General features: G+C 30.8%; 3 protein-coding genes across 3 annotated transcripts; 1 reads left to right on the top strand and 2 right to left on the bottom strand.

Annotated features, from left to right (window-relative positions):
• Positions 1-1,675: 1,675 nt before the first annotated feature.
• On the bottom strand, positions 1,676-4,836 carry LOTGIDRAFT_187302 (hypothetical protein). The gene is made up of 9 exons (XM_009052675.1): positions 4,739-4,836; positions 4,426-4,562; positions 4,082-4,213; positions 3,676-3,813; positions 3,447-3,552; positions 3,111-3,250; positions 2,651-2,781; positions 2,338-2,406; positions 1,676-1,909 (listed from the first exon to the last, which is right to left on the bottom strand). Exons 1-9 carry the CDS (start codon positions 4,788-4,790, stop codon positions 1,726-1,728), a joined length of 1,089 nt encoding a protein of 362 aa, XP_009050923.1. The 5' UTR covers positions 4,791-4,836; the 3' UTR covers positions 1,676-1,725.
• Positions 4,837-5,109: 273 nt separating this feature from the next.
• On the top strand, positions 5,110-10,605 carry LOTGIDRAFT_178117 (hypothetical protein; the record flags this gene model as incomplete). Its single annotated transcript, XM_009052674.1, has 17 exons — positions 5,110-5,241; positions 5,614-5,697; positions 5,833-5,903; positions 6,064-6,128; positions 6,355-6,455; positions 6,701-6,822; positions 6,991-7,058; positions 7,269-7,384; positions 7,594-7,690; positions 8,015-8,157; positions 8,352-8,445; positions 8,715-8,827; positions 9,116-9,271; positions 9,460-9,517; positions 9,703-9,741; positions 10,045-10,150; positions 10,407-10,605. The coding sequence occupies 17 exons, from the start codon at positions 5,110-5,112 to the stop codon at positions 10,603-10,605; spliced, it is 1,764 nt and encodes a 587-aa protein (XP_009050922.1).
• Positions 10,606-11,351: 746 nt separating this feature from the next.
• LOTGIDRAFT_231331 (hypothetical protein) lies at positions 11,352-21,504 on the bottom strand. The gene is made up of 16 exons (XM_009052673.1): positions 21,073-21,504; positions 19,386-19,473; positions 18,988-19,028; positions 18,728-18,813; positions 18,149-18,201; positions 15,780-15,882; positions 15,335-15,484; positions 15,062-15,133; positions 14,412-14,515; positions 14,180-14,218; positions 13,908-13,994; positions 13,590-13,702; positions 13,282-13,347; positions 12,937-13,024; positions 12,537-12,599; positions 11,352-12,328 (listed from the first exon to the last, which is right to left on the bottom strand). Exons 1-16 carry the CDS (start codon positions 21,177-21,179, stop codon positions 12,152-12,154), a joined length of 1,437 nt encoding a protein of 478 aa, XP_009050921.1. The 5' UTR covers positions 21,180-21,504; the 3' UTR covers positions 11,352-12,151.
• Between the last annotated feature and the right edge of the window lie 343 nt (positions 21,505-21,847).

Here is a 21,847-nt window from a genome sequence, read left to right as displayed (position 1 = left end):
ATTTATTTATACAAAAAAATGAAAAATAAGTTTGATAATTTTATTTCAGTGGATAAAAAAATATTGAATTTGGAATTCAGTTTAGCATTGTGTGTAATATTTCAGTTTAACAAATTTTTCCAATGTAAGGTGGCCATTATCTATTCAAATATTTGTATAGTTTAATAAAGGAATTGCAATATTTTCAACCATAATGTGGCTCTGTAATAATGTATTTTATTTTCGACAGTCAAATAGCTGTCCTAATTCATTTGATTTATTATTTTAATTTTCTGTTATCTTTTGCTAAAATATATTGTTATTTTGTTATTTGTAAATAGTCTGTCCATTATATTTTTTGAATTTAAATTCTAATCTATTGTAATATAACTCGATCATTTAACATCATTATTGCTAGTGTTTCATATTGAAACAACATCTTTACCCTTAAGTGGTGTAAAATACTGAGTCAAAATTGCTCTCTTGAGGCATTTCAAATCTTGCACCTAAATTAGAGATAGATAACTTGACATTTCATTTTTTACATTAGATCCATTGCATCTTTCCAGAAATAGAAAAAAAAGATAAACTGTAGGACTATAAATGCTTCTGACTAAAATTCAATGGATGCTTAATTTTGCTTATATCTCTGTAGATTGTAGAGCTCTACTTTGCCTATAACCATCAAGTAACATATAAGGACTTGTTACTCATTCTATTACTATAAGGTGTCGCTTACAGTTATAAGTTGTAACAAGACAGAGCAGGCCTATATTATTGTAAATATTACCTATTAATTATGTTGTGTTTCACTTGTGCCTTTCTTGTATTTGAAATTAATCTGTTATATGTTAAAATTCCATCATGTATGAATTAATGAAACTAAAGGCGCCCTCACACAATAGCGATTACCAGTTGTGTATTGTTGTGAAAAAAAATTGGGGTCAAACTCGAACGCAACTCTCATGCAAATACGTTTGGTACTCATCATACTCAACTGGTAATCACTATGCTTCGAGGGCAGCTAGAATCATTTGAAAAGGCATGTTGAGTTGATTGTCCAGATATTCAATTTTCTTTTCTAATGTTAGATTTATTCAGGTTTTGGTAAGATCATGCAAAATAATACAAGTAGAGTAAATACTGTATACTAATTTAACAATCTTAAGAGCTCATCTCATGCTACTGACATGTGCTTCATATACACTAATCATATCAGAATAGTTATTGACAAAGTTCATTTGGTGAGTGTCATTCAAAATCTTGTTTTCTAATGTAATCATAACTCTTGAGATAATTATGTAATATTTCACTGTTCTGCCTTAATTCATTTAGCTTCTAATTGTAAATGTTGATGGAAATAGATTGATATAAATGAAATCTTGAAATAAAATTATTTTCTCTTTGTCAGTTATTGGTATTGTGATAGAAAAACTCTATAGAATTGGTTACTGCATTGTGTTTTGAACTCTTAGTATCTTAAAATCCATGAGGTCTAATTTTCATGTTTGGTTTTGGAATAATTCATAAAGGTGACCTTCAAAGGCAATTTGGCACTTCTTTGATGCTAATCCTTGTGTTATCCTTGTGTTATTGAGTAGATGTGTCAAAATAATATTTATTTTATCCCTACCAGTCCCTCTTAGTATTGAATTTGTGGGATTTAGCAGAACATAAAAAATGAAAGCAAATTCTTTAACAACGTAACAATATATTTTTATTTACAACCAAATATACGAAAAACTACTATGATATACTGTTATGTAATTCAGTCATAGCCCAGCGTTTATTTTCAAGTTCACTTCGTAATTGACTATACTCATCTACTAAACTTTCAAATCCCATACCAACTGAGTCATACGCTGATAAAGCTTGAGTAATCCTTACTAGATCTTTATTGCTTTCTTCTGTTGCTTCATCTAAATGCCCTCTGAAAATAAAACGATAGCATCAAATTGAAATTTTTGTTCATGGTTTACTGTTATTGACTAGAGTTCATTTTTAGTTGTCGACACAGTTGTCAGATAAATAATCCTCATAAAAACAGCTAGTTATGGAATTGGGGGCTTTAAAGCATATGAGCAAAAATTGAATACAAAATGGTGAGTTTAACACATTCCGATGTATTTACCCCTTCAAAATATTACTTGATTTATACATATTAGATCATATCCAAGAAACCACAAGAGAAATATATAAATAACAATATTTCTGTATTAAGTGAGCTTTTACAGGAACATATTTTTGCTAAGTCAAGTGGATAGGAGTGAACTCAACTCCAATTTGTGGTCTAAGGGAGATAATTTGATGTATTTTTCAGACCAATTTTAATTTAGAGTAAAAAAATATTAAACCTACCTTATGACTTGAAGAGCTTTGACAGTTTCAGCTGAATAGGTATCACATAAAACTTGTAATTGATTTAATCTGTAATATATAGGTTTGATTCAAATTTTTCAAAATTTTGAAATTAAGTAAGCCATTTCATGATAAGTATTTGTTGAAAACCTTAAATTGTAGGACATAGTTAGAATTTTCTTTTGAATTTTAATGTTTGAAATTAACAAAATCAAATAAATTTTCTTACAATAATAACCAATTTTTACCGTGAACAAGTAACATAATAAATTCATTGCCATCTCTGAAAAAATTTTGGAAATGATAACAATACCTTATTTTTAAAGACATTGCATCACATCTTGATTTTAACCATTTAGTAGTAATAGTATCACTTTCTGTTTGGCCTTGTAATCTAAATTCTACTATTAACTTCTCTAATAATGATAGACAATCAACCAAAGACTGAAAAGTATACAAAGATATACTGATATAGGCCTGGTTGCTCTTAATCTGAAGACATTGTTGGCTTAATAAAGAGGATTTGGTGTTGTTAGCAACTTTAGGACTGACCATTCCTTTATCGAAAGCCACATCAAATATTGAATTTTTTGTGGGGTTCAGGTTTCTAATAGTATAAGATATGAATATTTTGCTTTCAAAATCTTGCTACTGTAGAATTGATAATTACTATGTGAAAAGACCAATCTGCTTATGCCTGCAATGTGCCTGGGTTCTGTTCACATTCAAATGCATTTCTAAGTATGATCATACATAAACTAAAGTAGTAATACCTGATAATAAACCCAAAACTGTTTCTCTCTCTTCACTCTATCTTGTTTCAATAATCTTTCTTCATTTTCTAACTTTTTCTTCAAAATTTCAATTTTAGCTGGGAGTTGTGAAGATTTTGCTAATGTTAAACGACTGTTATCTGTCAAAAAAGAAAAGGTATTTAACTTCAAAGTAATATTTCCTTTAAGATCCCCTGTGGCTTTTATAAGTCATCTTTTCTCATTATTCCATTCAACTCATCTGTAAATAGGTATGGATAATCTTGGAAATAACAATGCCAAGAGGTTGACAAAGGACAAGCTCGTAGAAAGGCTCCTTAGAAATGAAAATCCTACCGGGATTACTGGTGTTTGGATCTTCAAAATGAACTAAATCTTCACATTTCTTCCTTAGTCTGTCCTCTACTTCAGGGATAAGTCTTACTTGTAAAGCTGATATATGCTGTAAATAAAAGAAAATTTATCATTATTTGCCAAAAAATAATTCAAAACCAACTAATTTCCAATTGATGCTTGTTTTTGCAAAATTTTAACAATTTCAAGAAAATCCAATATCCATTTATACCTTCTTATATGGATTATGTCTTTGTATATCTTCCTCTGTTAGACCTAGTAACATCACTTTAACACTAGGGTCAGGACTAAAATCTAAATAATCACCAATTTCTTTATAATTCAAACATTTCTGAAGAATTTCTACAAACTGAAAATAGAAGTAGATAAGTTGATCTACATGTTAAGTTTCTTAGCATTTCCACAATGAATAAGTAGAATTTTTCTATTATATGCAGACACCCTATTTGAGTTCATAGTATTATCAGAATTTTTATTGAAATTAAACGTGGCATACCCACTCTGCACTTCTGTCGCTGAATCTACAGTATATATTTTTATAGAATGGTGTTTACCGATTTTAATTAATCAATTTTACAGACTGCCAAGATTGATGGCTGATGCAAAATACTGAATACCTTTTTATCATCTGAACAAAGTGATATTTCTTGTGCCTTTATCTTGTAATCTAATATCAATTCTTTGACTTCACTGTATAATAATTTATTCAATAACCAGCTATGTTTCTCATGATGTAATATTTCTTTAGCCTAAAAATGGACAAAGAAAACTATGACAATATTTAATAAAAAAGAATATATATATCAATAGAAAAGGGGTACGGTGTCATAGGCCTGATGAAAAACCAGAAATTCACACAACAACTGGCAAAATCATTTAAAACTTTAACCAATAAATAAATTAGTAAGCTACTATTATAAAATACTTTACTGAGATGAAGAAGATATATCTAAAATGTAACCTGTGTTAAATCTTTATCAGCTGCTAAACTCAATCCACTAGAACGTATTTGCTTGGTTAAACTTGTTATTAACTTCATAAACTCTGGATACTTGTCAACATCACTTGGCAAAAGATTTATCGGTAATTGTTCATTTACTGAAAAATATAAAAACTAAATAAGATCCAGGCTATCTTGAAACACATTTGCAAGTGGACCATGCGGTATGCAATGGGGGAAATTTGACAGCCAGTGATATGCATACACAAAATTAGCCTGTCTATCGAATGTATTATGAATTAATTGATAGATATGAACTTTCCTAATTTCTTACATTGCTCTGCCTTTATTCTGCATTGTGTTTCGTTTTCCCTTTTATCAGACATTGTATTGAGGGGGTTGTTTGTTTACTGTTTACAAATTGAATGCTATTCCCGCCATTAAAAATGATGTACAACATCATTTCAGTCTGCTTGAAAATAAATAATAAAAATGATTAAAGAAGCTAGTGTATTAAATGAATATTTATCGTTTCAAATAGTATGTTACTACTTTAGAAAATTTCAAACTATTTCTGAATTTCTTTTGTCAACCATGGTATGTGACATTTTTACAAATATGTTGATCATCATCATTACAGAAATTTATTATCCAATGAAATTGCACGAATAAAATAACTTCTGATAATACAAAATGTCAGCCGCCATGAAGAACTCATTATCCCCTAATTTATACAATAACGTCTCTAATTGCAAAGTTCTGGTTGTCGGTGCCGGTGGCATCGGATGCGAACTTTTAAAGAACTTGGTTTTGACTGGATTCTCTGACATTCAAGTGGTAATGCACCTTCCTCACCCTTGAACTGACTTGAACAAAATGATTCCCCATTGTTCCACTGTGTCTTTTAACTACCGACGATTTCATTTCATCTGTCATCTGCATGAAACTAGCCTTTTCTAATAATGTATGTCTTAACATGAACCATCGATGTCTACTGACTTCTGTCATAACCATAAGGCTCAGGCCCTATTCAAAATGAAAATTTTAATGCTTTCCATTTCTACTGGCTAATGGTAGTAATGGCATCGGTACCTTTGATCACTTGACATTTACACTACACTGTACAACCTAATTATGGGAAATGTTCATTTCATTTGTGTTTGTCACCCATGACGCTGTCACTTTCACTTTATCTGATATTTCTTCCAGATTGATTTAGATACGATAGACGTTAGCAATCTTAATCGTCAATTTTTGTTTAGAAAAGAACATGTTGGAAAATCAAAATCACAGGTTGGTTAACTTTTTTATTTGTCAAATTGGATAAAAAAATCATACATAGGTTTTTTATTGCCTGAGTGAAAAATTTGCTGAACCTACCTAGATTATATATTATAGAATCATTTTTGATATTTATTTCTTTTTCAGGTGGCAAAGGAAAGTGCCTTAAAATTCAACCCTAATGTTAATATTGTTGCATATCATGACAGTGTTATGAAGTAAGTTTGGAATGGTTTTTCTTTTTTCAACGCGATTTTCTGCTTCCAATTAAATATGCAAGGTCATGAATAGGCTTTTGTTTTTTCTGAAATGATTGTAAACTTGTTAAATGTGTCATTTATCATAGATGTTGATGTATTGATTTGATTCTCATTTTAGTCCAGATTATGGAGCTGATTTCTTCAAACAGTTTAAACTGGTTATGAATGCTTTAGATAATAGAGGTATCTCTCTTTAACTGTCTTATTTTTGTTTTATCTATCACTTATTATCATGCCAAAAATCAAAGATTCATCTTCTGCAGTAAATCAAAATCTTGTGCTGCTAAGAAAGAAATGTTTATCTTGATGGAAGCCCACAGCCAACATTCACTAATTTCGTTGATAAGAATAACTAAGACTTCATAATGATGTATATTTTCTATTTGAATATGATTATTGATATTTTTAGCTGCCAGAAATCATGTGAATCGTATGTGTTTAGCTGCTGATGTACCATTAGTAGAAAGTGGTACAGCTGGTTATCTTGGACAAGTCACTGTAATCAAAAAGGTTAAAATCTTCTATTTCCTTCTCATATTTTTTCCATTCAAGAATATTGAAATTTGATATTGAATTAATTTTATATTGTAAATATGCCACGCCCTAAACTCATTAAGTTAAATGCAAATCGAAGTTCCAATGGACCAAAACATGCAATTCAAGGATTCCTAATTTTTATGGCATTTTCAACAAGTTTTAATCAACTATTATTGCCCAGTGTTTTACAATGACATTTAAATTAATGTATATTTCAGGGTTTGACAGAATGTTATGAATGTAGACCTAAAGCAGCTCAAAAAACATTTCCTGGTTGTACAATACGTAATACACCATCTGAACCAATACATTGTGTAGTCTGGGCTAAACATTTATTCAAGTAAGTAGCCTTTAAAGTCATACTTTTGTACCACTTGGAATTTATTTTGATAATCTCAAGTGTTTCTGAAAAAAAGTTAATTGCTAACAAATATATAAACAGCAGATATTGATATTACTAGTTGACTCGTTTTGTTGGAAACTATGAATAATACCATTACTATTCCAGTCAGTTATTTGGTGAAGAAGATCCAGATCAAGACGTATCACCGGACACAGAAGATCCTGAATTAACAGGTAAAATATAAATTGTTTCATTAACAGAAGACCATTTTTAAGAGTAACCAGAACAGTATTGATATCATAGTCATGCTCTCCTCTTATAAATTATAAATTAGTCGGACTGAAAGTCATTTCCCTGATTGACTGTCTTCATTAATTCAATCAGGTGCAGAAAGCAAATGGAAACTGACAGAAAATATATTGTATTATTTATTATATTTTTAGCTGCAGCAGGTGAGAGTGCATTAGAAAAAGAAACAGAGGGTAAGGAAATAGAGAGAAAATCAACACGAGTGTGGGCCATGGACACTGGTTATGATGCTGAAAAAATATTCTCCAAGGTTAGATTATTTCGTGATGTATTACTTTGAATATTAATCATAAAAACCTATGGTTTGTAAATTTTAGTCTTTCTGTCCTTTTGGAGCCATATTTCACAGAATTTTCCACTTTCTATAAAGTCGTAATAAGACTTGTTATTAATCGGGACTGTATCAAATTTTAAGGCTGTCTTTTAGAGATGTATTAAATGGTTTATATTTATTAATAGTTGTTCCGAGATGACATTAAATATTTATTAACAATGGAAACTTTATGGAAGAAAAGAAGACCTCCAGAGCCATTAGATTATAATAATCTCTCAGATGGTAATCTTTTAGTATTTACATTATGTACCTTCAATAAGTAATTGTGTGTAGTTAATTGAAATCTTAGAGAAATGATGGAATGACATCAGTCAAGATAGTCTATGTTTCATCATAAGGTTCAACAACAATGTTTGGATTTATTATTGTGTTTTATCAGTGCATTATTTGCAAAAGTCTTAGCTACTTCTAGTCTTCCTCTTCTAGTAGTCCAATTATTGGTAATGAATAATGTAGAATCATACTGTTTGTTATATTCTTAAGACTGTTTTGAAGCTCAGAACTCAAAATTCATATAAATTAAATGATATAAAATGTTGTTTTCAGAAAGTCCCAGTTCAACCAATGATATGAGAGATCAGAGAATCTGGTCTATGAAAGAGTGTGCTGATGTATTTTCTAAATGTTTAGCTAAATTAAAAACAGATTTAGCAGCACAAGGTGATGGTGGAATGCTAGTCTGGGATAAGGTATGTATATTCTTGTAATATCCTCAAAGTGTTTGTTGAAAGGTTTTATGTGTTACTGGGACATGGATAGAATCAATTTGCACCTTGAAGTCTCACTCTAATTTCTTCTAAGATTCTCTTTAATTTTAAATAAGGTTCATTGAGTTGGGCACTGTCAATAGTTTGCTGTAATCTAAAGTCTATTTTTATTTCAGGATGATGATAAAGCATTAGATTTTGTTGTATCAGCAGCTAATGTTAGAGCGAATATATTTGGAATCTCACAGAAGTCACGATTTGACATCAAATGTAAGTAAATTATTTTAACCTCTATTTTATCAAGTTGTAATGAAATAAAGGTTGTGAACCTTAGTTGCATGAGAGCATAACAGTCAATTCCTAAAATTAGCAGGATGATTATCTTCATGAGCAGAATTGTATTTTACCTGTACTACTTTTGTTTGATAAAAAATGTAAGATTTTCTTCCTATGAGTTTCAAAGTTTTAAAAACAACATGTAATGATCATGAAGTATAGTCAGGTAGAATGATGAAATAAATTATTATTTGTATTTGTAGCCATGGCTGGTAATATCATTCCTGCGATAGCTACAACCAATGCTATTATAGCTGGTTTAATTGTAATGGAAGCCTTAAAAATACTCGATAATAAATTTGATAAATGTACTGCCGTAAGTAGTTTGAAAACTTTCTTAGAGTACTTTGTTGACTATTACATACTGTGTATGTTTTATATTTTTAGTAATTTCTAAATTACCACGAAACTTATAAATTAAATTGGCAGTAACACATCTGCTTGATGTATGTTTAGTCATCTTTTCCTATTTTTTTTTGTGTCATGTATAGATGGATTAGCTTACCTGGTATTCACAAAGATAATGTGAGAAAGATGAATATTCTACCTTGTACTGTTCATTAATTAATGTTGGTTGAATTAATTTGTATTGATTTCATTACAGGTGTATTTAAATCGTAAACCTAATTTCCGTAAGAAATTATTAGATGCAGGAAGATTAGATCCTCCCAATCCTAAATGTTACGTTTGTTCAGCTAAACCAGAAGTTACAGTAGTATTAAATACACAGAAAATTACCATCAAATTTCTAGAGGATAAGGTAATGTTTACTTATACTTGTCATTTGAGTTGAGTAAACCAAGGGCGTTTTTTTTCCCTTAGAATCCCTTTTGAGCGTAACCATGAGCTAAATATTAATGAGGGCAGCTAAGCTTCTTTAATGATGTTGGCCATGACAACACTAGGGCCTAGAAAGAAAGACTGTAGTTATTGATTGTATATTTACAGATTCTCAAGAGTGAATTAGGTATGGTAGCACCTGATGTAGAAATTGATAATGGATTAGGTTTGTACTTTATTATTGTGTGGAAATTGTTTTTGATTATGTATTTGTCTATGAAAGATTTGTAATATAAGTTCAATATATTTAAATCTTTGAATCATTAATAGAAATGGATGATATGAACAGAATTCTCTGATATTTCCGTAACATAAAATCCGATTTTTATACAGTTATATTAATTTATTCAGGAACTATTATAATATCTAGTGAAGAAGGTGAAACAGAACGTAAGTTAGTATTTACCTTTAACATTAAAAGGAGTTTTTTAATGAACAGTATTTTATGCAGGTGAAAAGGATTAGGGAACTGCAAGCCATTGCATATATCAACTCTTATCCATAGTTTTAACATTTAGATTGATCAACGCATATAAATCCACTATCACAAATATTGATGTGCCAAATTTTTATTATGAGCTCTATTTCTTTATCAAATATTTGCAAGAATACACATTTAATTGTACTGTGATTGTCCATGATTACGATAATTGGTAATAATTATTTTATACCTGGAAATGTTTAATTTTACAGAAAATAATGATAAATTTTTATCAAAGTTTAATATTATAAATGGAAGTCGGTTGAAGTGTGATGATTTTCTTCAGAATTATAATCTTAACATTACCATAGCTCATGTGTAAGTAGTTCTACTTTGATTGACATAATTAACAATGAAATATAAGGTATATATTGTAGTTCATGCCTTGTGTTTTAACCAACATAGAATTGGTGTGTAAAGCAAAACTGGCACAGATATATTTTAAAAATGTTACCTTTAAACATTTTCTCATCAAGTAGGTATATGAAAATTGTATCTGACCTTACATTATATATATAATGGTTCCCATTAAGTTATAATAACTGGACATCTTATATTTTATTTAAACTAACAGGGAGAAACTAGAAGATGAAAAGGAGTTTATGGTAGTGGGAGATATGGCTGAATTACAGGCTAAACTAGATGAGAATTCCAAGAAAAAAGAGGGAGAAAGTAGTGGTGCCACACCTGGTAATACATCATCAAAAGGTAGGATTGGCAGTGTAAACTATCATAGTAATTTATATACCAAACAAATATTAGTTATATTCTAAAAAGATATATGTGTCATCAATGGACATTTTATTAGAGCTTGGAATCAATCCAAGACTTAGGATTTGTACTCTAAAATTATTAGGATTGAGGTACAGTAAACACAATGAATGATCAAATTTTGTTATAGACTGGAGTTTCAAGTTAAATCCTGTCAATTTATATTTTTATTACCCATTGTAGCAGATGAGGATGATGAGTTAGAAATCCTAGAGGATGAACCAATGGACATGACAGCCAAGACAGAGGACAGTCCAAGAAAACGTAAAGCTGATGATTTGGAGGGTACACCAGCCAAAAAACAACGAAAAACAATGGATGGGGAAGGAGATGTGGTAGAAATACTCTGAGCTCATCTGCAATGGATTATTTTATTTAGGGGACCGAATGTTATTTTGTGGACAATACATCTTGAATAATGCCCGGTTATATGTTATGACCCAGGAAAAACTATTTCCAAAACTTTATCAGGATCAAAATAAAATGGTGGTATAATTAGCTCTTATTCTAATATCTCTTCTTGTCTTGAAAAAGTATCTCTTCCTTCTGGCTTTGGTTGTCTTGGTAAAAAAACAAGATATTGAAGATATATGCACAAATAAATTGCCTGCAGAAACATGACAGTGACACCAGCCTAAACTTAGTCCAACAGTGAGCTTGTGTTGAATTCAAGGACAACAGAGCACCAGATTGAAATTAATCTCTATTGAAGAGGGGTAAAGTAGATATCCATGTAAAGCCAATGCTTGATAAATGATAAAATATTTAATCAGTAGAGTTACATCTCAAAACAAATTCTTGATAAATATATAGAAATAAACAATATAAAAACATCTACTTTGTAAACCTGTATACAATTACTTACCATTTTATCTCTTCAAAATATTACACGCAGATAATAACTGAGATACTGACAGGCTCCTTACAGGTGAGATAATATAATAACACATAATGCATATAAAAAATTTTCATGAACATCAGATATCCACAAAAATTTCTACATTGTTAATTAAAGTATGATAAGAGTTTTGATCATGATTTAGAGCTCTATTCAGACATGATTGGCAAATAAAGCAACATTTACAGGCTTGAGCTTCAATCATGTTTTAATATTATATATGGTATGGGATAAATACTGACTAGGTACTAATTAAACCATTTACAAATATTAAATTACTAACTCAAGTTTATTCACTATTTGATTCGTGACTAATTAAGTAGACCGATGTTAGTTCAAATTTGAGCATAAATTCATTGTTAGCTTTGAGCTTAATTATAAATATGAAATAGACACAAATTTTCTAAATTCAAATGAAAAATATACATCTTTGTTTACACAATATTGTACTTTATTCGCTGGAATTTCATTCATTATCTGAAATCTTGAATTTGAGAAGCCTAGTCGCTGAATCCTGCATAAGCTTCAAATTTTGTCCTGAATGCCACAAATGAGTATTAACCCTGATCAGGTAAAAGTACTTTGAGCGGATTTTTGGCATAATTCTTTCTGATGTTAAGATTAAAATCTGTCTTTCATTATGTAGTTTTTCAATGTCCAACAGATATAGTTTGATTATGTAGAGTTCCAAAGTTGATGATATAATAATCATGAACATAGGCTAATATAGCCACAGGCTGTCCCATTATTAACGATAACCACATAATAACATTTCCCATAGTACCTTGTAGACATTTATATTTAGCAGTCACATAGGCTAAGGGAACCTGAAACAAAGAATATACACCCTTTAGGACCCTGTTCAGAAAATTCAAAAGCATAGCAGTAGGGGCTTTTTAACCCTCTAATTCTAACAACATAAAGATTTTGGAAGATTGAATTTAAGCTAAATTCATGACATATATAACTATACTTTCAGATAAGTTATTATACCAAGGTTTGAATAACTAGTTATTTCTGAAGAAATAAACTTACTTGACCAATCATAGCTGAGAAAGCCCAAACTTTAAACATTCTCAATGGGACGGATAGTAGGTACTGGAAAACAAAATTTACATAATTTCATTTAAATACATTTCATATCATAGTACGAAGTGTTATTGTATATAAGTGCACACCCTGTCTTTTCAGTGACATTGAAGGGAAATTGACGTGGGGTACAGTCTTCCATATTAGTACCAAACAGCTTACAATTACAAACTAACGTGCAGTCAATATTGACTGGAAACCTCTGGTGAAAGATACACAAAATTTTGGCACTCTATTTAGGTTACAGTAAGTGCAAGAATATAAATGAAATGAACTAGAGTAGTATTATGTTGACAGTTATACACAATATTTGGATAATATAATACATATTAGAGTGAAATCCTACCTCATGGAAAAAAGCTGATAAAAAGAAGACCATAATAGAACCAGTCAATTTGCTACAACCACATCTCATTAAGGGTTTATACAGATGTCTAGGAAACAAAAAAAGAAATATGTGAATCAAAAGGTCCAGTGGACAGCAGGGTTGGGACAGGGGTTAACTTTGCAATATTGAGGTATATGAATAAAATGTAAGTCATCTCACTGAATCAGAGAAATGAAATGATCAGAGTTTCACATGCTACTTTACATTGTTGATTGAGGGTAATCTTTACAGGACAACTGCAATAGGATATCTTGTGTTAGATAAGGAGCAGTATAGATAGACATACATAAATAGTTCAATTACCTAGATGCCCATCTATGAACTGGTATATTCCAATCTTGCCAGAATCGCGATACTGTTTCCGCATTCCTGGAAAGGATAAAAGCTTTATTTAATAAACCGTAAAGATATTATGAACTTTTATCAATAAGAACACTCTTTGTTTAGGAAAAGTTGACATCTATCTCTTGATGATGTAGACAACAAGGCCTTGTATATTCAGTTCATTGCTAGTTACACTACCTCAAAAATAAGTTTACCGCTCAAGTTTATATTTTGAATACACAGAAGTGGAAAAAATATCTGTGCTATGTATAAATTATGTTACCCACCACCAATCTCTGTAAAATTCTCTATCTCCAAATCTTAACACTTCAGCTACCACATTTAATGTAGAATGAAAGAACCAGTAGAAAAATATTAACCATATAAAATGATTTGGGATCTAAAATAAAGAAGTCAGTATTTTTTTTTTAAAACAAACCCCAAATATAAACTAAATTGTTTCTTCAATAATCTTCACATAGAACATCATGATTCATGACCATGTCACATCTCAAATTCTCAAAGACTTTTTATTATTCTGCAATATTTTAAAATTACTATTGCTTGTCAATTATATTAAAATAAGATGAAGATAAAAAACTTACAGCTAATTTTAGAAGTCGTTCAACAACTCTGTATATATCTAACTCAGCCAGTGGTTTCATAGCGTTATTTACTGTTGGTATCATCCACTGAAATAAGCAAGTCATCATTCCTCCATTATGTTTTATATCTTTGGCTCTAGGCTTATAATAAATAATACTTGATTTAAAGTTCCACTGACAATCCTACTGATGCTTAGTAAAATTAATAACATGCTATTTACTCATCTTTTGCATGGTAAAATGCTCTATTAAGATCCATAAATGAGACTTACCTGTTGTGTTAATGCCAACATCAATTGAGACAGAAACATCTACAATTATAAATGATTATATGCTCAGTAGAATTATTAATAATAACAATCTTCATTCAAAATGGTCCTACTTTTATCAACTCTAATATTAAGAAATGTATCAATTCAGAAAGCAAGGATGTATTTTTCCACTTCGACAAATTCAAGTGAAACCCTACTTGAAGTAACAGTCAGAATCAATCATGACACTCACCATTTCAATAAATCTTTTCACTAAAAATCGTTTTCTAATTCTAGCAGATCTTGGGAAGTTGAGTTCATAAATCAATGTTGGTGCAAACAGAAAATAATACAGATCTGAAATTCATATGTTTTGACTGGTATGAGCTGTGCAATAGTACAAATTGACAAGGCTGAGTGAAAACTGTCGTTTTTGTGGCAGTGGATAAGGTAATTCAGTAGAAGGATGTATTCTTGTCTGCTAGGTGATTAGAAACCTCGCCACGTATTCTCGGAACGATCTTAGCGCTAGGATGTCTTAGATTCTTATCTTCTAACATTGATTCCAGGACATCCTAGCGCTAAGATCATTTCGAGAATACTTGGCCTGGAGTTGGAATCAACCTCAAATAATAAAGAGTTCTTATCCTATGGCCAGTACTTTCAAAAGTCGTCCTGGATTTGACTTAAAAACTCTTTCACATGTTCCACCTCTTATGATATTCACAATTGAAAGGTATCTGATTGAGATATCCTGTAAACTGATATATCTCATCTACAGCAAATGCAATAAGTTGTGTAAAATCTTAGAAGCTAATATCTATATCAGGTGATAGAAGAAGTTGCCATTCTCAGTCCAATCAAGGTTTAATTATGAACTAGAGGACTAGAAAGTAAACCCACCATTTAAATTCAGATTATCTGGATAAGAAACAAGAGTAGATTTTATATCTCCATGTATATCTATCTTTCCATCTGCAAGAAATAAACACATATTATAATACTTAATACATATATACAGTTATGTGATTTGAAAATATAACTCAGTATAAGATTAACAGATAGGCAAAATATTCCAAAATACACATTAAAACATTCTCTCCAATATATTTGATGTAAAACTTAAATGAAAATGGATTCACCACCACTGCCACCCATAAGTGTAAACAAACTTACTTGCTTCACAAACACTGTGAGATTTTCTTCTTCTAAAATTTTTTTTGCCGTCTTCTTTAATTTCATCTCGACACCATTTATTAACACATGCATAGGAGACAAGTTTTAAAAATACTATGGTAACAACACCTAAACACGCCACAGAAAATACTGAAAAAAAAAACATTGATTTGTGAAAGAATGCATGTCTGAAAATATTTCTAGAAGGCATTTGATATAAACTGTAGAACCATTCATGGCCATCCAGCTTACGTTCCAACTGATGAATAAACCCATGTAAAGTATAAATCCAAATCCAAAATAATAGTTTGGCAAATCATTTGTAAATGAGGAAATATTTCATTATGACAAGAGGTATCAGGTGTTAGAGTAAAACAGTTAGCATTCCCTACCTGGCACCACACATAGAGCCTTAACACAAGATAAGAAAGTAGTCCTTACTTACTTGGGTTGGGGTGTAGTACATAAATGACTATAGCTGGATACAATAATAATATAGCAACATTAATAGCTTGTAATACACCTCCTAATCTTTCTGATAACAACCCCTGGAATCAAATAATATCATCTTGGTTACCAAAACAATTATTGAGACTTCCTGATAACAGTTCTACAGTTATCTCTGAGTATCTTCGTCAGATTTTTGTAAACTTTGAGACACAGTTACTACTATTAAGTTTAACATTTGAACTAAACTGTACAAAATATAAAGAACCGGTAAATGTATTTCATTTTAGGCTACATATATTAATGTTCATTGGATCAAGCGATTAAGATATCTACCCTTGAAAAACCACATTGGCCAATTACAAAAGTTTTAACACCAAGGATGAATAATATTCAAAGGAATGCATAAGCAAAATAAAACGTGTTATATTCTGTAAGACTTATCATTAGCAGTCAAAGTGACATTTAGAAAAAATAGTAATAGATTAAATATTTCCTTCAAGAACAACATCAGATCATAATGACACCATGCGATAAGGATTATTAAAAAATATCACTAATCTACTTGAGACAGTGAGGTTATTACAATACAATATCTTATGATAAGATAGTAGAAAAACATTATCAATATCACATAAACAAGTCTCATTTATGCAATATATTAAATGCTGATTCAGATATTTGTTTAATAGCATAATAAATTCAGAATAAGAAGTGGCATTATATTCACAATTATACAGTATTAAGCTAAAATTCCATATACGCGTCATGCGGATGCGTCATGCGGACATAAATGGCCCTTGCAGATATGTCATGATTCAAATATGATTCAAATAGGATTCCATATGTGCGTTAAACGTATGCATTATCTTTCTTTTGATGCACAGACTTCTAGACAGATGGATGCTTTGGTGCATAAAAAAAGACAGGGAATCCCCACAAAATACGTCACATTTGGGAGATCTCCACGCATAAAGGCGTCCGGATGCGTCAAAAATCACTTCACGCATGACGGAGACCATTTGATGGATACCGCTTCCGCATATATGGAATCATACCCTCTTAAGCCAACCATTTCGATTTTTAACGCATGACGGATCTGCATGATGCGTATATGGAATCTTAGCTTTAGGATTCAATCACTTAAAAATGTTATCAAGTAAAAATTGAAAATCAAAATTAAAAAAAGAAATTTATCACAATGTTGATTAAGCTTTTAGTTTAATTCTGTTTAAATTATGATATAAATCATTCAAAATTAATGATGTGTCTCCCCTCACTCCCATAACTGTTTCTTTTTTTTTTTACTAATGCTTTATTTCAAGAGCAGTTTTTATTATTTACTATTTATCATTCTTTTACTCCAAAGATTGTGTGGGTGACTTGAGGGGTAATTACAATAAAACTCCTTAATATGAGACATTCAGTAGTCAGTAGTTTTAGGTCATTGTGAGGTCAATGGCTTATCTCAATCTTCTGGCAAGTATTGTCATTTATTTAATAAAAACATTTATTGCCCACTTTTCTTTATTTATACATTTCTATAGCAACCCCTATTTACACTATGCATTTATTATGACCAAAATTCATTGACATTTCATCTCTCATGGTACAAAGTCAAAGTCCATTTCCTGGTATGGTACTTGAACTATAGAGCGATTATTGGTGACAATTGTATGCACAGCACTTCTAGCATGGATATTAGCCTATAAATTCAGTTAACTCTGATAATTTTCTAACATTGTCAACATGTGTCTTGAATATATATTCTTGGTTAGAAAAATTAACATGTATTTAAACTGAAATTAAGCTTAACAGGCAGTAAAAACATTTACATGAAAGTATTCCATTCCGTTAAAATTAAGCAATATAAGACGTAGTAAAGAGTTTTATAACGCAACTGAGAAGCAAAATGTGAATGAATCAGAATTTTTTTAGTTAGATATGCTGCCATATGCTGTAAGGGGATATAACATATTATTATATTATTGTGGTCTGGATTTAGGTTGATTACGGGGGCTGCATCATTTCTGGTTAACTTTTTCTGGAATTGCAGGAACCACAGGCAAGAATTGGAATGTGCCAAACAAAAATCAAAAGTGTCCATGATACACATACAAAGGCTCAAAAACCTCTTTACAATCCCTTTAAATTATTAAAAATTACTAATAGGTTATGTCATAAAAGCTATTTTACAAATTCAAAAAGGCTTTTAAATCTTTTATGTAGCAGTCTTAAGTAGAAAATCTTTTATTTATTTCACCAAACACTTAGTGAGTGACCTTGAAATTTTGTTTGAGAAATAGGACATGGTCTAAAAATATTACAACCTATTTATATAAGCTATCATGAATTGAATATACTTACCTTTGTAAAGAGTCTTTCAAAACTAAACGCAAATAGGATAAAAATATTCATGCCTGCAAAAATAAAATATCAAATCTAATTCCAAGCCAAACCCTTAGTCTTACAACCTAAAATTCCTTAGCTGAATACAATTTGATTTGGTTGTCTCATCAATTCTATGAAAAGGACTTTTACTTGCATCTGGCAGTTTCACCTCCTTTCCTCTTCATTCCTCATGTACTTTCTCTTGCATCGTGTTTAAACTACGTTCCCATTCATCATACTTCCTCGGGGCCATGGTAATACAATTACGTATTCATATCTAAGTATTGTCCAATCAAAATTGGCCCTGGAACCTTTGATAGATAATCGCAGCGAATCAACTTGTTATGAATGATACAGAATTAAGTAAGATGTTCGGTAAAGAATTGAAGTGGAAAGAATGTGGAACTTTAAGCATTTATCAATTTTGACACAAGTATCACAGTTCTGTAAGTAGTATATAAATGCCATAGTTAATGATTAGCCATGCAGTAATGTGTTCTATAAATATAGTCTCATAATTAGATAGATCAGACCATAAACTAAACCTTTACTTACATAAGATGATCAAAATATTTGGCCAACTATAAGGTTGTTCTAAAAATAAATGAATCCAATCAAAAGGATTAGCTAAAATACCATATCTGGAAAAAACAAGCGAGACCTTTTATAACTAATTAGTCTTTTTTACAAATAAAAACTAAGTTACAGGCTAAAGAGTCTAAAAGAGTTATAACTTTACTTCTTGAAAATGTTCCTGGAGACTTTCACTCAAGAGTTTTTCTATGTGAAATTTTAAAACCATCAAATTTACTTACTTTATAATATTTTCTAAAACTAATCTCATATTCGATAAAACCTAAAAATACAACATAGAGTTAGCTATATATTTAAAGAAATGGAAATATAAAAACATCCTGAATTGTCTTGCTATCTTGAGACATTGGACAATTTAAACCTGCAAGACAAGTGATGCTTGTTCTCTTGCATGTTTTTTTCAGGAATTTTGCTTCTGGTACCACATAGTAACATTCAACCGTAGGCACTGACACAGGGTTAATCAAAAACTTTGTTTTAGTGGCATTGCAGAAACAACAGACGTCTGATTGTGCAAATTGATGCTATCAGTGTCCCCAATACACATAATATTTAGAAAACCTCTTTACCCCTTCTTTTTAGCAGTGTAACTAATGCTAAGGTAGTATAGAATACTTACCAATAATATGAGACAGAGATTCAACAGACCTCTATAATTGGTGAAACCACTAGAGGTGCTGAAGAATGAATCTGCATGTCTGTGTATTCTGAAATAGACCAAGATATAAAAATAAATACCATGTCAATATTTTACTCAGTAAGAAATGGTGCTCATTTCTATTCCATTTAGGTTACAAATGTTACAATCTCATGGATATCAAGTTATATTGATTATATATCATTCAACAGAGAGTTAGAAACTGCTGTTAAGTGCAAAATTCCATGTTTTGCATGACAATTCAAATTCAATTCAATTCAAATTTTTTTTTTATTATAGAACATATTGATAAATATCTAAGAAAAAATATCATCAGTAAAGTTTAACTAGATTTCTGCAAGTATCCTATCCTCAGACACAATGAGGAATATTTTCCAGGCCTAGTACCTCTGTGGATCTTTAACTTTCTGTTCCAGTGCCCGGATCATATATTCTGGTTCATACATCCAATCATGCATTGCCCTGCTCCAAAAACTACCTCTTCTAACAGTGCTGCTTTCAACAACAAGGTTCATACTTTTGTCAATTTCATTGTCTATTTCGTCCAATATTTCACTTGTTGGTTTTAATGCTGTTAAAATATCCTCTTCTTGACTTAAAGGACGAAGACTATTCAGTCTGTTTCGCAGGCGTGGTCCTGTTTGTGTTTCAGTGACACTTCCATTGCTTCCCATCGAGGCCATGTTGTGAGTTTAACTTTATATTTCCTTTTTTGATTAATATGATATTTTCAATGCTTTGCACACAAGGTAAATCCAGACCTTTTAAATCTAATTCAATGTCAAAATGTAAGTATGAGAAATAAATCAACATTTACTTAATAATGATGAAATCCTCAATAACTACAGATGAACATGTATAATGTCACATAATCAATATCTTTATACCAAATCACCAATAGCCGAATATATATATCTATCACTTTAGTATGCACTAGTATAGGGTATAAGCTTACTGTATATACATCATGATATAATATAGGCTACTAATATAATAAGGCCTATATCATTTATCAATTTATCATTATATGATTTAGTAAAAATTTCCTTGATTCTTGCCTTCTTTGGACACAACAATTTTCAGTTTTATTTCACTTTATCAACACGAACAGTTAAATTAGTCCTATTGTATACCAAATAATGATTAAATAATGACAATCGATTATATATTATTATACTAGTCAATTGGTCAATTGATTATATACTTAGTGATTGATTTATTATGCTGAAAGTGATATAGTCACTCATTCACTGATGTGATGTCATCCACTTTCTCAATATATCTCACTTTAGGCAATGCACTATCCACTGTTTATAGCTGAAGTCAACACCAATGTATCATACAGTATTTAATAAACAACCATAAGTTCAGGTCGTGAACATGGAAAAAACCTAAAAACCGGCAGTAACCTAATCTGAAGAGAGTTGTTTACTTGACCTCGGCAAAACAGCATGTCGGATTTAGGACTAAAAATAGATTTTGATCACGTGGTCAAAACATGCAAATAGCCTCGATCATTCGGCTGTATGTAGTCTGTTTTAACCAGACGGTCAATTTAACTTCAATCACCCCCATGCAGAAATAACACATTTAAAACGGGATTGATAATTAATATAATTAACTTCTAAAATAAATAATAAAAACTAACGGTTTATCTGGACGCCAAACTCGTTCTTTTCTCTCCAGTCCTTTTCTAGCCTCTATTTTATAGACACTTTTGCTTCTGCGAAGTCTTGGTGTAGTTGTTGAAGCCATTGTGAACTTTGGACATCCCGGACGATATCCAAAATATTATCTCTACATAACAGATATCACAGTAGTGATTAATCATTATTGTCCCAAAATCAATCCAGACGAAGTTATCGCCCTTCTACTAGACAACCACAGAATTTCATCGAAACCTTCTATTTTTAACTGAATGGAATAGTTTTGTATTCTTCTAGTTCATTTTTCCTTATTTTTACAACTGTAAAATACATCTACTTGTAAATTCGGTACTAGATGCACCCTTCATTTTCAAAACATGTGCGAATTAGTTATAATTTGCATGTTAATATTCCTATATCGAAATTGCGATTCATAGAATCTCGGGTAAGATGAATGAAGTCTAATGACCTTGACTATTGGGCAAAATTCCATCTTTTACCTACATTAGAATCAGAAAGATATCAATATATTTCTCCAAATATACATATAATATAGCTGCCTGGAAACAAATTTAATTGAAATTTGCGCGTTTCTGTCGCAATTTGCATGTGCATAAGTGATGTTATTATATAACTCTATGTGTGAGACTGACATTTGATTGGCCACGAAAGCGTTGTCAGTCATTTGCGTGCTTTCAATTAAATTGATATAGTAATTAGTGTACGATATCGATTTCATATAAGTTAGATTATGTAAAATATCAACTCTTTCAATTT

This window comes from Lottia gigantea (genome assembly GCF_000327385.1).
Source record: "Lottia gigantea unplaced genomic scaffold LOTGIsca_19, whole genome shotgun sequence".
NCBI lineage: Eukaryota > Metazoa > Mollusca > Gastropoda > Lottiidae > Lottia > Lottia gigantea.
The sequence above is the reverse complement of the archived record's forward strand: the minus strand, read 5'-3'. Positions and strand labels throughout refer to the sequence as shown.

Excerpts from the sequence above, each read along its gene's own strand:
- LOTGIDRAFT_187302 (XM_009052675.1), bottom strand. The coding sequence starts at position 4,790 with ATGTCTGATAAAAGGGAAAACGAAACACAATGCAGAATAAAGGCAGAG. Across the intron at positions 3,553-3,675 it reads GACATAATCCATATAAGAAG|CATATATCAGCTTTACAAGT; the intron begins GTATAAATGGAT and ends TTTTATTTACAG. Across the intron at positions 1,910-2,337 it reads AAAGCTCTTCAAGTCATAAG|AGGGCATTTAGATGAAGCAA; the intron begins GTAGGTTTAATA and ends TTTTATTTTCAG.
- LOTGIDRAFT_231331 (XM_009052673.1), bottom strand. The coding sequence starts at position 21,179 with ATGGCTTCAACAACTACACCAAGACTTCGCAGAAGCAAAAGTGTCTAT. Across the intron at positions 14,516-15,061 it reads AGATAATCTGAATTTAAATG|ATCTGTATTATTTTCTGTTT; the intron begins GTGGGTTTACTT and ends TATGAATTTCAG. Across the intron at positions 14,219-14,411 it reads TGAAAAGATTTATTGAAATG|ATGTTTCTGTCTCAATTGAT; the intron begins GTGAGTGTCATG and ends TTATAATTGTAG.